This window comes from Halichoeres trimaculatus, unplaced genomic scaffold, assembly GCF_033239565.1.
Source record: "Halichoeres trimaculatus isolate MK-OKI-2021-1 unplaced genomic scaffold, fHalTri1.1 fHalTri1_scaffold_22, whole genome shotgun sequence".
NCBI lineage: Eukaryota > Metazoa > Chordata > Actinopteri > Labriformes > Labridae > Halichoeres > Halichoeres trimaculatus.
Window position 1 is genome coordinate 22,426,538 of NW_027437200.1, and position 17,443 is coordinate 22,443,980.

General features: G+C 42.4%; 1 protein-coding gene across 1 annotated transcript; it reads right to left on the bottom strand.

Annotated features, from left to right (window-relative positions):
* Positions 1–80: 80 nt before the first annotated feature.
* On the bottom strand, positions 81–16,886 carry kcnj10a (potassium inwardly rectifying channel subfamily J member 10a). Its single transcript, XM_074662212.1, has 6 exons — positions 16,264–16,886; positions 9,123–9,515; positions 8,275–8,486; positions 7,713–7,844; positions 7,255–7,432; positions 81–1,993 (listed from the first exon to the last, which is right to left on the bottom strand). The coding sequence occupies exons 2-6, from the start codon at positions 9,505–9,507 to the stop codon at positions 1,584–1,586; spliced, it is 1,317 nt and encodes a 438-aa protein (XP_074518313.1). The 5' UTR covers positions 9,508–9,515; positions 16,264–16,886; the 3' UTR covers positions 81–1,583.
* Between the last annotated feature and the right edge of the window lie 557 nt (positions 16,887–17,443).

A 17,443-nucleotide genomic window follows, 5' to 3' on the forward strand; every position in this document is an offset into this window, starting at 1 on the left:
TGGTTGGCTCTGTAGTACAGATAAACCCAGTTTTTCAGGAGACAATGAGAAATTTTCGGTTACTTTATATGTTTTCAATGTGCATTGGGTTTCTGGGTTTCACTTAAAGGGGTTGCAAATTTAAAATAACTAATTTGATATAAAATATATTAATGATTTTTAATTGGATACTTTAAATTTTCTTGATTAAATTTTAATTTTCTAATTTACTTTCAAAGCATTTTATTGCCTTACATGTGCAAGAACAAAAATTTGAATGACCTGTGTGGGGTAAAAATCAAAACACGCAGTTAGTATCCTCGAATATGTTCTCAACTGATGCATGAATGATACTGAAAACTCACAGCAGTATAACCGGGCAAAGCAGACTTAAAAACATTGTGTATGACATCACTAAGTTGTACACTGAAAATGCAATTCAACAAATGAAGAACGTAGGAAAACATATTTTGATGCACTGTACAGAGGTACTGAACACACACTCACACACATAACACACATACGTCATCTTAAAGGCACTGAGTGGCACTGCATCCTGGGAAAGTTCCAAAACAAATGCACGCATTGGCAAAAGTCACATATTTACAACAGTGTGTGATGGTGCTCATGGGAAACGGTGTCTTCATCCTAGAAAAAAAACACTTTCAATTCAAACATTAAGTCCTCACAGCACCTTCAACGGTGTAACAGTGTTCCCAAAATTACCTATTTTCAAGCAAACATCAAGGTTTAATCATTTATTACAGTGCATTAGGTCTCATAGTTAGTTCAGTTATTCTCTTATGTGAAATGCCACTTTTCTTCAAGTTAAAGTGCTTTTAGTAATATTACTAGTTAATCAGAAACACACATAAGAGAGAAAAGACATTCGTATCAAAGAGCACAGTGTGTCCTGAAGCATCGAGTAACAGAGTGGTTAGAAACTATCAGGTACAGTGAATATAATACATTCCTTTAACTTCCTTGTTAGAAAATAAAAATGGTTCCAGTATTTTTCCCAAACCAGTGAGGTTCTTCATTCGATAAAAAATGAAACAGTACTTTGATTCAGTGAGCGCCACCTGTATCCGAAGTTCAGCTGCACTGCGGGTCAGTTTGTTCATGATCAAGCTCATGTTTCTTAAAACAGAAGAAGAAGAGGAAGAAGAGAGGGACCAGAACATTCTGACTTGATTCTGTCTTTCTCTCTTCTTGTGTTGCAAGTAAAGCTCAGAACTCAAGTTGTAACAACTTTCAGTGTAAATATAAACATACCTAATCTTAAAAGATAACATTTGCCAGTGTTTGCAGGAAATCAAACATTAAAACTGAATGTAGGTCATAATGGGGTCAACATAGGGTTGAGTTCTTCTTCAGTATCTTGGGTTGGCTTGGGTTTGTACCTTTGTCCCTTTGTAGTTTGTTTACAGACACCTTCAACAGGCTTGTGGTTACAGAGAGCCTGTGGTTGTTGCATAAAAAAGGCAGCCAGGTGTTCAGATGCAGAGTTTAGGGTGCATGCATGGGGTGTATACAGGCGTGTGTTTTTCTGCTCAGGTCTCTTCTTCCTGTGTTTATCTTGCCTCAGTTAACTTCCTGCAACCTCAAACATTGCTAATACGAACACTCAGAGGGCTGCTGTCTCTGATCCGCCCCCGTTCTCTCCCCCTCTCCTCCCCTCTGTAGCTCTCCTCCAGGCGCATCTTCTCGGGGTCCATCCCGTCTTCCTTGCTACCATGGCGGCGGGACACCTGGGATGGCGGACTTGGAGGCAGGGCGTGCTTGAACAGAGGTGGGGTTTTGGTTTTTGCCACTTTGTCGAAAAAGGCGAAATCTGCCACGTATTTCCCCGATGGAGACAGGGAGACGACAGGGGGGAACTCGTAGCCCCAGAGGATTTCATCAGGAAGGTAGGACGTCCGAACCTGGCAGGTAGCAGAGGTTGGCTCCACTGTGGCGCTCATGATCACCAGCAGCTCAAAATCGGCCAGCTCTGGGTCTGTCCATCCACCGCCTGAGGAGAGACAAGAATTTAACTTTAGCATCTCCAAGAGCCAGGGCCTGTATGCACGTCCAGTCATTACACAAACAGGACCATTAGTCAAAACGTACCATTATGGAATGCTCATTTAGCCTCGGGTTAGCCGTACACATAAGTGCCAAAAAGTGGACAGTTAACTAATTGCACAATGAAAGCAATGCAGGTACAGAACATCATAACTTTCTTCGAAACCCTGACCAACAGATTTCATTTGGGCATTGGGCACCATGTCTCCTTAATCCAAATTTGCTGTATATCTCCACATTGTCATACTTTTCTAAAAGCTTCATTTAATCCCTAAATGTTCTTTCTCTTTGCATATTAAGTCTTAGACAGTGACACACGGGCACAACGTCCACCATCTTTAAAACAGCCTTATAGGTGCAGTAATCTTGCTGTTAGCACATTTGTAACGATGGGCTCTGCCACCATTAAGGCCTTGTACACACATAGCTGGGCACTTTCAAAACAAATACCCCCCTTTTGGTTTTTTAAAAATATTCCCGCCCACAACCAAAATCCGCGAACAGGTTAGGCTCAAAGCATGCCAAACCCATATTTGGCAGTGTCTTTTGGTCATGAAACCCGTGCCATCCAATCAGAATGAACCCCCGTCACCCAGCTGTGATGTTTGAGATCCAAAGACTCAGTTTTCACGCATATACTTGAAACCATGAAACCGGAGTTTTTCCAAAATCTTCACTTTGGCAAGAGTTTCCAGAAAACATTGTTTTTAGTGACGTAAAAATGCAATTTCGTGTTGATGACAGACCTAAAGGTATAAAAACTTGTGCAGTTTCTTAGATACTCATATACACAGCTAATGCATTTTCTTTTATCGTTAGCTTCACAAATGGTCCGTTTTCATTGCTAAGTGCATACAGGCCCAGAACAATATCTTTACAACCAAGTACAAAAAATATAACAAGCTGCCAAATTCACCAAAGTAGACAAAGCATAGACTGTATGAAATATGGATGTAGTCTCCCAGACGTCACCCGTCTGTTTCTGAAATGGAGAATGAAGCAGATCGGCTATCGTAGTCGAAATGATAGTGGCAAGGGCTTCGCGTACAACTATAGGCTATATAGTCAGATGACCCTGAGCTGTGCCTCTGATTGGGTGAGCTTGTGATCTTAATATCCTCTGATACAGTATCCCCCCTGTACAGTGTGTGCTGATAGTATAGTTAGCAACTCAGTCAGGAGACGTTTTTTTGAACCGGCTGTTAATTTGTTAATTTCTGCTTTGAAAATGCCTTTTTTGACTTGATGTGTATGTGACTTCTGGTACTTCCTGAGCCAGCCTCAAGCGAACACTAGATCAAATGACTTGATCAAAATTATGAAATGGTGCAAAGAAATAGTTCAGAAGGCAGGGCAAGAAATATTTGATGCTTAAAATGTTGTTTGCAGTTCAGCATGGTCTCCATGAAAAATAATCCCAGTCTAGATCCTGCCATGAAATAAATCCTGCCGTATTTTGCCCATATCGCCCCCTAATGGAGAACATTTTCCTTGGTAAAAGCAGACTATACATCTTTCTTTCTATGTATCTATCGTGACACTGTAGCGCAGAGAAACTGAACATATCATCGCTTATCATAAGACAACCAAGAGACAAAGGATGGTTTCATTCAGTTAAAAGAAAGTCATCAATGTGAGTAAGAAAAGACAGACAAAAAGAAACACACACACACACACACACACACATCCTGTAATTTCCAAAACACAAAAACACCCACTTACACACTGTTTCAACAAACACTCGACCGGATCTGACACAGACACAAACAAAAACACAACTCATTTCTGAAAGTTGAAAACACAGACAGAGAATGTCAGAAGCGATCCATTGATAAATATTTGACACATTTTTAAGCAGAATCCGCTCTTCGCTCATTCACACAAGAGACACGCTAGCGGATATATGCGCTCAAACAAACACACACCTGTAACAACAGGCCTCACTCAGAATGCAGACTCGGTCATCTGTCTAAACAGTCCTTCCTCTAACCCAGACCCAATGATGCTCCCATTGGAGTAAAAAACACCAGGTTTCGCAACCAAATGTACACACCATGACAGGCTTTGGGGGGTTCTTTATGTCATATGCCTTTCATGGGCGGAACAAAAGGATATTCATACATGAAGTGATCTCTACTCGCATCCTGAGCAGCAGAACATCTTGTCAGTGACTGCAAGTTTTGGCATGAAATTTCAAAAAGACATTCAAGATTTACACAGGATTAAATCTTAAAAAATATGTTATACCAACTTCTCTTTCAGCACTAGCTAAAGGCTCAAAAATGTATCAATGAATGAAACACCTTGATCTCTGCTGAATGGATAAAATGTGGAACAGGCTTTAGCAGTCACTTTTTTACTCATAGCTCAGGGTGCCTACTGATAGTCATACATACATTCATGTCACATTGTTCCAATTACAAGACACTGGCATACTAAAACTGCTTGTATGAAGCACGAGTCATGCTGCACTGCAGTTCCTTGTGGTTTTTTCCTTGCAAATAAAAAGCAAGCTTGCAAAACGGTGCACACCGTGAAGTAAACAACTTGTTGCACAACCACAGATGCATGCTAAACTGAAACTATCAATGCTTTGCTAGCTTGCTAATTTGTATCCCTCCCATTCAGTTCACACAGTGTGCATGCTAGACTATTTACCAGCTGAAATTTGTGCTCAGTTTACAGTCTCATGTTAGCCTAACAATATTTGCATGTAGCAAGAATTGCACAGCCAATAGCATGTAGCTGACACTTCATTTTTTGTATGCATCTACTACGGTTGCATGGCTACCAGTAATTAGAGGAGTCATTTTTTAAGGTTTATGATTTACCCCTAGCATGCTAGAGTTTAAAGAGGGGGTACTATACTTTACCTCATCAAAACATGGATATAAACTGACAATGATGGGCAAAGCATTGCCCAAATCTGTCGTGAAATGATGACATAAACACATAAGGACCTTGTAACTGGTTCATGGCATGTTAAAGGGGTGGGCCTCAAACACCAAGGTTTGCCTCCAGCTTTGCCCCTGACAGGCCTCCAAAGCTCTGGCCAATCAGAGGGCATGGGGTTTGTGCAGTGGCAGTGGGGAGCCTTAAAGAGACAGTGTTCCAGGCTGAGGCTGAAATGATGGTTTTGGAAAACCATTTTGTGAAATACAAGGATTGTTTGGAGGCACTGTACAGACGGAGTAAAGCTTAAAAAAGCTCAAAACCCCTCTTTTTGAGCCACATAAACAATACATATTTTATATTCTGATAGAAAATTTTTCATTCACAAAACTTTACATTAACAAAACTCATCTTGACAGAGTATTGTCTGCATGCCATCCTGTAATGCCCTTTTTTTTCCTGTCGCCTTTAACTGTTTTTCATGACTTCCTGCCACTGTGGTCAAGTTTATAACTTTCTATTCTGCTTGTTTTAGTTTTGAACCTTGCCAACCTCATTTGATCTTCCTTAGCATGAGGAAAGTCTGTGTGCCTTTTCGAACCTCGAGCATGTTAGTCATAGTTCACAGAAAGTTTCAGTGGAAATTGAAGGTTTTTGAATGAGTCATTGGTGGTGTTTTCCAACAGTGGGTGCAGACGTTGCAGTTTGGCAAGTCTGACACATCTCCTATAGACTATCCCCTCAGGATCTTGCCTTTATGAAGCAGTGATTCACATAAAGCCAACCTTCACACAGTGTACTGAGTGCACCTTAGGCCTGTGTTCAGTGTTTATATCAGATCAGACACCATGAAGTTAGCTCTGCGGGAGTTGTAGGAGTTTGGTTAAAGAGCCATTAAGTGCTGGAAAGCATAGTGTGCTCAGTCATGAGAGCATGTCCAAGACCTGGTGACTCTTACATCCACAAAGGACAGACATCCAACTCTTTGTCCATCTATTGGATTTACATGTAGTTATCAAGCCTTAGAGCTTGAAAACCAAAAGAGATGAGGATAAGGATTCTTTATTTTCAAGTTTACATGATGTCTTTAATGAACAAAATTGGTATTACTGATTTCAAACTGAGTTATCTACTTCTCAGGAACCTGGTGTACTGCCTTTTCTTTTTTTTTAATCAACGAGGAAATCTCTTCTAGCGCATGACAGGAAACCACCGATAAAGAATCAACGTGAGCTGTAATGCAAACCTCCAAATGACTGGAGTTCAAAGCTCAGCTCAGAAAGTCAAAGACAAAAAGAAAGCGTTGTGCTGAGGGGAAGATTAAAAATATCCGAGGGACACAAATTAAGAAATCTACTCGAAAGATTTACGAGTGTAAATAACGCGGCGATCAGAGTCCGTCCGTCTGTCCGCTGATGCCTTTGAGACCTCCACTGCTGCTGTAAGTGGATCTGCGCGGGCTTCGTGTCAGCACCCCAGACTGTACCGCATTGTGCTCTAATGAGGGGTGTCTCTGAGCATCTCTCTCACACACATTCCAGCCAGAATGAAACCCTCTCCTTCAGTGCCAAACCAACCCAACTCTGGACAGTTAGAGGCCGCCAAGCACGCAGCACATGACCGTAAATACCAGCACACCTACAGACACATACTTACAGAGTGTACTGTATATACAGTTATTCTCAGGACGTATTGATCCTGAAAACAATACTGAACTGTTATAACAAACTGATTAACTCTGAGTATGAAATTTTAGCTTGATTTGGAAATAAGAGTGAAGAATTCACTCATGAAATTGAGAAAATAATCCCATTCAATCAAAAAGGGACGTCAAATTCCTCCAACTGCTTCTCCGGTGACTGAATTTGATGTTTTTGTTTCAGCCACGATCACCTGGCAAATCTCTATTTCATGCTATCAAAAGACAAAAATGAGGTCTGAATTGCTTGAAGAAAGATCTTATTCATATATCACGATATCACAGAATAACGATGTAAAAGTGCGTGACATGATCTCTTGAAAGAGAACGGACGAGGTCCGTAGACTCTATGGGCAAAAGAAATGCGCCATCAGCTGACCCAATGCCTGTTTATCATGGGCTATGTTCTGTGAGACAGTTTTTAATGCTGGGTCCTACATATGGTTCTTTGAAATTCCTTTGCCTACTTGGTTAAATTTGACATGTCCAAACCCAGTGTTTTAAAATTTCTGAGTTTTACCCTGATAGATAGGTGTAGGTCTGCCCTTTCTTTTTATGTACTATGATGTTCGTCAAACAGATTTTCCAATTAAAGCAACATGAAGGCTATGATATACCTTTCGCTGCCCAGGCCCTGAGGGGGCTGTTTTCATCAATGGTGTGGTAGAAAGTCAGGGGGATGATGAGGAAGGGGCTGTCGCTGGACGTGTCCACCTGGAAAGGCACGTTGCGCTGGTCCAGCCTCACCGTCTCGCCCTCCTTTGTCAAGGACGTCTGAAGCAACTTCCCCGTCACCTGGGAGCCAAGATGGAGTCAGTAAATGAAGCCAAGAGGTTGCAGAAGGCATCCTGTAACCAAAAGGCCCCAGGTTTAATACCTGCAATGGCCAATATCCCTATCAAAGGTGATGTGTCCTTAAAAGTAGCAGTAACGGACATGCCCAGACACTAAGATAGATGTTAACATTTTCCTGAACAATTATCAACCGGCCACAATGACTGAATGGATGGGAAATACTCAAATGTTACCATCAGCTACAAAATTGGAAACAGATTCCTAAAAGTGATCTGCATACCTGGCATCCTAGCAGCAGGCTTTTGCGCATGTTGGCCACTCTGATCATGAGGCATGGTCGACCCTCGTGATTAGACACAACAGCATGTTGACTGAACTTCACCGTCTCTCCTCTCTTCTTGGGACGAGCTACCTAAAAATGGAGAAAATCATGTTAAAGCCTTGATATAACAGGATGTGTGATCCTTCCTGTCACTATGAACCTGCACCAACCCTTATCACATCACAGCAATTATCTACTTGGCTTATCTTCAGCCTCTTTCTGGGAAGGTTGTTTGACTTTACGTAAAGAGGAACTATAAATAACTGTCGTAACCTTGTTTTTGACCGACTCCTACTATCAGTATGGTGCTAATCTAAAAGTGTGACTGATAACTTAGAAGTTTATTGTTGAAAGTGTTTATGCGTTATCACAAAGCCAGAGACAAACTTGAGGTGAGCAGGTTTAAAGACTGAACTGAGAAACTTTGTACATTTGACTTGTCCAGATTTTACTCAGCTTCTAGAGAATTCTATTTTGCCTTTTTTTGGCTTGCTCCAAATGACAAACTTCATCTAACTACCTTAGCAAGAAAGGTTCCAGTGATGAAAATCTCCATCACCATGGTGATAACCAGCTGGAAAATGAGCAGTACAATCGCGACAGGACACTCCTCAGTGATACACCGGAAACCGTAACCAATGGTGGTTTGGGACTCCAGGGAGAAGAGGAAGGCTCCCGTGAGGGTCTTCACCTCCATAACACATGGGGTGTGGTTCGAGGGGGGGTCGAACTCTGGAGGAAGAAAATAAGTTATTTTATCACAGCAAGTCAAAAAACAAGGTTAAATTTAATTACCCTTTTAGTTCTTTGGTCTTGTGGTGAAATAGGGCCGGCAATAGAATTAGGTCAGATGTAAGGTCAGGTGTATGGTCATTGGAAGAGTTATCCAAAAGATATTTTGTGGCCTTTACTAAATAGGAAAGCCAAAAGAGGCAGGAAATATGGAGAGAGGAGAGTGGAGGAAGATATTCAAAAATGGTCATAGATAAGGGCTAAGCTAGCAACTGCTACGACAAAAACCACAGCCTCTGCACATTGGACTCACTCAAACCCCAAGGCCAACAATGTTTTGACAGTGACAGTGGTGCCAAATGAAGGGTGACAGAACAAAGCATCAAGTGATTTGTCTTGGGTACAATTTTTGCAAGCTATCCAATAGTTTTAATGGAAAAGTGATCAAAGGATAACCGGTGCTTGTATAATTTTATACTCTTGGGACCATGAATCTGTATGACCAGGGAACAAATTTTGGGATTGCTTTGGGTGCTTAAAACTTAAGGGTATGTCACCAGGACCAATCTGATTTGGTAAGTTGCTGATTGTGAAATTACTACTCTGCGCAGTGCAGCTCACCAACTCCCGTCTTACCCAGCAGATCTCCATGCACCATAGCCACAAGGTACCAAAGCACTCCAAACACGAACCAGGTCCCAGCAAAAGTGGCAGAAAAGAGAAAGAACTTGTAGCGCCATTGCATGTCCAGGAAAGTTGTCCAGAGGTCTCGGAGGTACAGCGCTCCAAGCCCGCTAACATGCTCGATGCGTACATTGCTTCGTCCGTCTTTTGAGAGGACTCTGCGCCTCCTTCGAAGAGCGTTTGGCCCTCCAGCTTCTTTTCCTCCAGCTCCTGCACCAGCACCTACAGTCCCCCCTGTGGAGCCCAGCAGGGGCTTGGTGATGTCAGTCTGCGTCTGGGAGTGGCAAACCTTCTGAGGGGAGGAGCCTTCAGAGGACGGCGGGGTGGCTGAGGTCATGGCTGGTGCTATAGGGGGTTGGAGACGGAAAGAGGAAACAGCAGGAGGTAAGAAGAAAGGATAAAGGAGATGGGATGTGAAATCAAATGAACTGCAGGTGAGTCAAATGAAAGGATGCAGGATGCATGAAAAGCATAAAAGAGGATACATTTTATAACCACATGAATGAGAAAAACGACGTGGTGGAACATTCAGGAGGAGAAGAAGGGGATTAGAGGTACATTTTTTCAACTTGACAGTGTTCTGGCTGTCCACAGTGGTCCATTAAAGCCCCTTCACTCCTTTCACTGGACGCAGCTGGCCTTGTCAAAATAAAAGTCCTCTTTCAGCATGAAGGCACAGCTGCTCTTTCACATTAAAAGCCTGACAGTGAAGGCTCATTCACGTGTTGGTTGCACGAGACAGTGAATGAATCAAGATGAGAGGACACTGGTGGCTCCACGTGAAAACCAAGACCAAGAACTACTCTGATATCTCAAGTCTGTGATCTCCACCCAACCACTCTTTACTGTTCTGATCAGCCTATGCTTGTACAGGCTCTTAAGCTCTACGTAGACTGGACAGATTAGCACAAATCATAGTTAAAAGACAAATTGGACCACTACAGAACCACAAATTAGATACAAGTGCAATGTGTTGGAAGTCTACTTGAAGGAAGATGCAGCTTTCTTCCAAAAGGTATCCGCATTATTTGTTGTAATGTTAGGGATTCAGAGTGACATCTAACAAATTCCTACCATTATGGCTGGGCAGTATGGCCAAAAAAAAGGAATATCACGGTACTTTTTAAGATTGTGATGGTAACACAGTATAAAACGGTTTTTGTTTTTTTTCGTGAATGTGTTACCAGTAGTTTGGTAGTTTTATTTCTCTGCTTCGCCAAGAGGGAGCACACACAGCGCTGACACACATACAGAGCGTGCAGCACACGCAACCAAGAGTTGAACAGAAGTGAAGAGGGATGATAGACGAACATCCGAAACAATCTTCTATGACATCTAATGCAAGGAGGATACACAGTTGATAGGGGACCCTGCCATGTAACAGGTGGCCCGACCAGAGAGCACTGTTGTACTGTGATTCCCTGGCTGAGGAGCCAACGGTGCAAAGCTACCATCTGCGGGCATATGACCGAACCTATAGGGTCATCAAATTGGCCAATGGTATATCACAGACACCGGGGACCAAAGTTGAGTCGCGTTTAAGCAACCCTGGAGGCCATGGCATCAAACTCATCAAATCTTTTTTTACCGTTTTTAAAGTGAAACCAAGAACCGTATCCACAAGTTGAGTGACCAGGCTCATTTGTCAACCATCCATCATGTATGACTAACTTGAACGAGTGATGGTGCACTTGCAAGTGCTTCAACATCCTCGCTCAGTGCTTGAGCGTGCCTTTTGTCAATTGAGAAGTGTCACGAGTACCAGACAATGATGGTGTAATGTGATGGAATGGGGGTGTCAAAGTGTTAGCTTTGTATCCTGTAAGTAGCCCCCAATCCACCCTTGGGTGCCATGGACACCTATTGTCACTATATGGTTTTGCCTCTAGTACACTCTCAACAGTTTCAGCCTCCACTGTGCTGTAGTCTCCCTTTCTCCACATCCCTCGTTTTCTCACTCTCACTCACTGTCAGCTAAATGGGCCCTTTTGTCTCAAACTGCCTCTGCTTTCCGGAGCGAATATAACAAAACCAAAAACAAAACAACACAAACAAAAGCCAGAGAAACCAGGGCGATCTGATATGCTCTGTCCTTTCCTGTCCTTTCTGACCCTTCTCTCTCCTCCCTCCACGCTGGAGCTCACACTGAGTGAATGAATAGAGATCTGTTGTTGATGTCTGTGCTCTGAATACTAAGATGTGGAGGGGGAGAGAGAGGGGAGGGAGGCGGGATCAAGAGGAGGCCCATGTGATTGGCCGTGTCCATCTCCAGCTGAACTCTGAACCCTGCAGGGCTCCTGCCTACACATACAGTAAACACACACGCATGTATTGAACATGTAGACTTTTTGAACAGTTTGAATGCAATACAACATCAGTTATTGTCCAAAGGAATGTGTGGTTTACAAAGTAATGACCTGACACACGACATGTAGCAGCTGTCCACTGCATACAAGACAACTAATGTTTAAGTTTTGCCTGAGGTTAGCTTTTGTTTTATGTCAACAGATGCTATGATAAACTCAAAAGTTAACTCTACATTTATTCATCTCCATATATAGACTTTTCCTCATATATGAATCTATCTATCCAGCGCAGATTCAACTTTTTGTCATGAAAGTATCAAGCGCTTTGACATACAGAGCAGCTGTGGTTCAGTGGTAAAGCCATTGTCTCTCAATTTGAAGGCCCGAGGCTTGATCCCAGCTCCTGCTGTCACATGCTGCAGTGTCAGGTGCTTATAAATACAAGCCCATTTATCATTCTTATAAACGTGTTGAAAATGACACATGCAGTGCAGGTGCCAAAAAGGCAGCAATAGGTCCCAAAAGCCAAGAAACGCCCCAAAAAAACTCTGATGATAAGGTTTATCCAATTAGTTATGATCCATATAAATAGACTACAGTGGTCACGGGTTAAACACATAGTGTTTGTGGCATCTCCTGTCTGTTTCTGAAACTGAGTTTTAAAGCAAATTGTCGGCAGGAGCCACATTGGATATGGGGGTGGGCTTGAGCCTTCACAGTAGCAGCTTTAGGGTGCTTACCTGTCAATCAGGTGAGCTGTGTCTCTGATTTGGCAAACATATTTTCTTGACATATTTGTACCAGGCTGTAAACACTTTTTTTTATTTTTTTATTTTTTTGGGAGGGGGGGGGTGTTAGTGGTTTGTGGTATTTCTGGGGCCTGCCTCAAGTGGGCACTTGCAGTATTTAGCTGGAGGTAGACCGATATATCGGCCAGCAGATAATTCGGGCCGATATTTGGACATTTGTCTCTATCGGCCATCGGCCGTATTTTCTTTTAAAAAGCCGATTTTTGATCCGTTGTATAAAATGACGCAATTTTTGATCAGGCACAAAAAATATGAGCACCTCAAACTTGTGTAACCACTTGGATACATTACATACTTTTGTTCAAATTATATTAATAAGTTTAAATTTCTTTTTTGACATTTTAAGAAGAGTGTGAATGTTTGCTACTGCTTGTTACATTGTGCGTTTACTCAGACAAAATATTTCATTGTTTTGAAAGCTGAATAAATGTTCAGAGGACTGGACACGACTTGTAATAGATTTCTTTTAGTTGCTCAGAAATTGCTGCGTTTCACAAAAATGTGATAAATATATATTTATTTAACAAACGGCCTGAATATCAAATTGGAAAATTCGGCTATGCATATCGGCATCGGCTACCCAAATTTGGAAAGCATCTGCATCGGCATCGGCCCCCAAAAAACCCATATCGGTCGACCTCTATATTTAGCACTTCCACATTGCCTCCTATTTTTAGACTGGAGGTTGCCACTTGTTTCAATGCAACCTGTGGCTATGAAAAAATAAATCCCTTGCAGGAATGCTTAAAACTGCAAGTGCCCGCTTTTTGTTTTGTTTGGCTGACTTGACTGGCTTGCGTGCACTCCGTAGCTGTCTGCAAAAATAGGCTTCAAAACTCACCATTGGAAACAAATGAGTGATGTCACTGACTGCATCTGTTTACTCACAGCTGTAAAATTGTAGTTTTTGCCTGAAGGCCTTAATGCCTTCCTCAGCTCCCTCCCATTTCCTGTTTCAGTGGTGACCACTTTGTTTGGCTTGCAATACTTTTCTGAAACCAGTTGGTGACATGACTGAGATTGCACTCATCTTTTCCTTTCTCAGATATTTTATCCACTTTAAGCGTTTTGTCTCCACCAGCTTGTAGGGGACAGATGTATTTTGTTCACCACTATACTAGCGAACAGCTAGCCTACTCTGTCTTGGTGATGATGTATTTTTTAAAGTGGGTTCGGTGAGCAAGGTACAGGTCAACTCGATCAAATCAAGTCTGTAAAACCAAAACAACTGCATCAATGAAGCTGAAACGCTCACTACCTTCCACTTAAATGATCTGCAGATTAAGACAACTTTGGTGATCCCAAAAGGCAACTTGGACACTGTTTGATACTCTTCTTTGAGGGCTTTAATCATTGTAAGCACAAAGAAATTGATTAGCGTGGCTGTGAAATAGGTGAACAGAAGAGGTGATTGGATTTCCAAAGCTGTGGGTCTTTGGACTTGAATGTGCACTTGTTCAGACTTTGTGTCTCTGAGTATTGATGGGCATTTCCTTATTTGTATAACTGACAGCGGAATAGTGCTTTGGAGGCTGTTTCAAATCAACCAGAACAGCGGTTTAAGGGATTTTAGACTCTACGTCAACAGTGCCAAAATTTTTGTCAGGAGCCTTGGGTCCCTAAAGGAAATGGTCATTAGCTCTTTGGTCAGCTTTGTTTTGCATATCCTTTATAAATAAATTTTGAGTCCAGTTGAGATCTTATATGTTTTTCAACACTTAGATTGAGACGTCACAGCTAAGTTTTGTGAGTACTGGCGTAACCAAAATAATGTTTGTGAAGAGTTTAGCTGGCAGTGACTCTCCCTCTTCTAAAATGACTTTCCCCATTCATCGGACAACCACACTCAAGGTTAGAGATCTCTTCCTCTCCGTCCGGCTCACCATCCCTCTCCTTCCCTCTGTCCCGTGTGCACAAGAATCCTTTGTTTTCCAGGAGATGAAAGGGACAAAAGCCACCATTGAAAAATACGACTGGATGAGCGAGTGAGTGAAAAAAAGAGAGCAAGTTAGACAGGCAGAGGAGAGCGGTACGGAGCGTAAAGTGTGTGTGTGTTTGCAACTGCGTTTGATGCTGTGTGAGTATGCAACGCTTGACATTTTGAGGGGGCAGAGATTGGGGGAATAATTGGTTTCGGGTGACAAAAGGAGTGAAAAAGGAAGAGGGAGAGAAATGGATGGTGAAGGAGAGAGGAAGGGGGACTTTGGGTGAAAGTGGAGGAAATAGATCTGTGACAAAAGACGGTCATTAGTATTCCAGAGGAGAGAGTAATCCCCTCTAACCAGTCCTCCCTGTCCAGTGTCCACTGCCATAAAGAAGTCCCTGCAGCCTGTACACTTGGCTGAAAAGACTCAATACAACAAACTGTGAATGGCTGTGAGTAGTATCCACACCACAGCAGCCTCCACACTGGGCTGAAAGGATGTCTAAACATCAACACAGCTCATGCCAGGAGGGCATCTGCTTAGCCAACACAAGACGTTGGAGCCACAAACTGAGGGGAGCCAAATCAAGCACTATGCCATTCAAATGACCTGCTGTTTGGTCCCTACGTCTTTATATTTACAGCAAATGACAGCTCTGTGGTCAGAGTAACAGAGAGCTTTTCTTTAGCCTCTCTTTGACTTCACTTCTAATCCAGTAGTCATTGAAATACCTGTTGCTAAAGCTAGCTATCCAAAAATAGCTATACTACTCTATGTTTCCTTAAGTCAAAAGCAGACACAAGCATGGGGATCTTATTAACAGATACAAACCACAAATGTGCAGTCATGGGAAATAGCAACCTGTGATGAAAGCTAGCTTAAAACCAGGGATGTTATAAATTGACTTATATTCAACAAAAAAAGACTAAAAAGTCAAGAGATGAGATGAACTAGTCCCTTTGATGACACTACAAAGTAATTCTCAGATTAATTTTGTAGTAATGGTGGACACTGGAGCCTGACTGACAAAAAGAAAAAGGGACAAAAGTGCCGAAGAAGGATAGATTGCATTTTGGTTGTTTCATCATCTACCAAACCCAAGTTTTAACATCAGGAAGTACATTTGACCAGAGTCCACACTGATTCGTCTCAGTCGCCGTCCCGCTGTTGTCTGCCACTTGCCTTCACTTCCCCAGCCCAGAATTTGTCACTGAAGAGTTACGACATTGACCTGAATTAAACAAAGTAAGCAGGCAGAGCCGCTCTTGGTAACTAGGCTGTAATTCTACAGTCACTTTTACCATCTTCTTCCAAGTTAGAAGACGCCAAACGTCTGTCTCTCTGCTGTAAATCTGACTGCGTTTACTACCGCTGAGGTGTTGATGAGGGTTCCTGAATGAGACGATGTGATTTGTTTTGACGGAAAGTTTCCGAGCCAAGACTCTGTGGACCTAACACCTGTTTGTAGTGGAATCAGAGTAGTACAGTACTGTACTGTACAGCTTACTTTATCAGCCCTGATGCACTTTATCTGACTGGGACTAAGGCTCGGGTGATTTTCCAAGATTTTCTGTCACTGCAAAACTCTTACACTTAATTTGACAGATCACAAAGAATTTGTGGTTTCTTTTCCAAACAGATGGCACCAATTCATATTTTGGTGCCAAATATTGTTATCATGATCAGAAGTAGTTGAAATTTTATACTGTAACCTTCACCTTTACCACTATCACAAACACAACAAATTACGTGAAGCAGACCAACTAGTTTGAATGTTGACCTCAAGTGAAAAGTCAAGTTGCACATGCTCTATTTGAGGACTTCTTGAATTTTGAAATGTTCAAGGATTGCGAAAAATCCTGTACTGTAAGAAATATAACATTTGTGAAGATGCAACGTGAAACCTTGAAGAAAAAGGCAAAACAAAGCAATGTAACCCAGTACGTTGCTTGATTGGCCTTGAATGATTCAAGTAAAATCTAAGCAAAAGAGCGCAAAACAACAAGATGTAAAGAAGAAAAGACTGATTTCATGGTGTTTGTGTGTCACTTACCTTTTTGTTGACTTAAACCTGAAGTTCACTTTGACCCCAGATTGACAACTTGAAGATTTTACTAACTTAACTGCCACGCACACATGTGAGAAAGAAGGAGACCGTAAAACTTTTTCTAAAAACGGTAAAAAAACGGTGAAACTTCACAGAGTTGAACAACGCGCAGTTATTGACAGCATGTTTTAAAACCCCCTCACACTTTGACATCACATTGTTTGCATTGTTCTGTCTCGCTGTCCTTCTACGCCATCTTCATTCCCAGGTTTTTAAAAAGAGGAAAAAAATCTCAGGACAAAAACCTGAAAAATGGCGAGGAGAGAGGCCGGCGGTCCGACAGTGTCTCCCAGCACACTGGTACTGGCAGTACCGGTTCTGGCTCTCTGTTACTGGGTCATTATGTAATCAGATGAGCACAGTTTGCTCTTCTTCCTCAGAGCAGAGAGGGATCCCTGTTTGAGTTCTCCGGCTGAGAGAAGTTAAAGAAGCCTGCGATGTCCACTCCTCCAGGACCCCCCCTGAACGCCTCTCTATATAAACCCAAAACTATTCCCCCAGCTGCTGTTTCACGACATTTTTAATTCATTAATTCAACTCTCCTCCCAGCTTCTCCTCCTACCCTCCCTCTCCCAGTCTCTCCCTCACTGTACCACATAAATGGCCCTCTTTGTTGCGAGGCCTCCTCCGCTGTTTCAGCCTTTGTCAACTTTCTCATGTAAATGTTTGATGGTTATAAGATACAAGCCGGGAAGTTGTCGCACTAGGACAGAGGTATTTACAAATCAAAGACGTTTCAAAAAACAGGGCTCTTTTCTTGAGCACTTGGCTCCCTGCAGTTTTGCGTTGGCCACTGCACTGTGCAGTGAATGTGTAATGTCGGTGCATCTCTGTGAGGCTGTGCCATGTCCGCCTGCAGGGAGGGAGGGGGGACCCGCTAGTGTATAGGCGAGTACACACCGGCCTGCTGTGAATGGACAGCACGAGGATGAATTAATTCACCCAAGTGACAAACAAAGAGCTGAAACCCTGGACCTGTGAGGGAATGAGTCTAACTTTCATCTTTTTTTAGGACAAAGCATCGACAGTGCGTTAAGTCCTACAATTCCAAATTTGATGCTGTTCTTTACTCTTACATCCTGAAAACTTGGGGACAACAGATGAATTGGAAAAAAAAAAGTAAAAG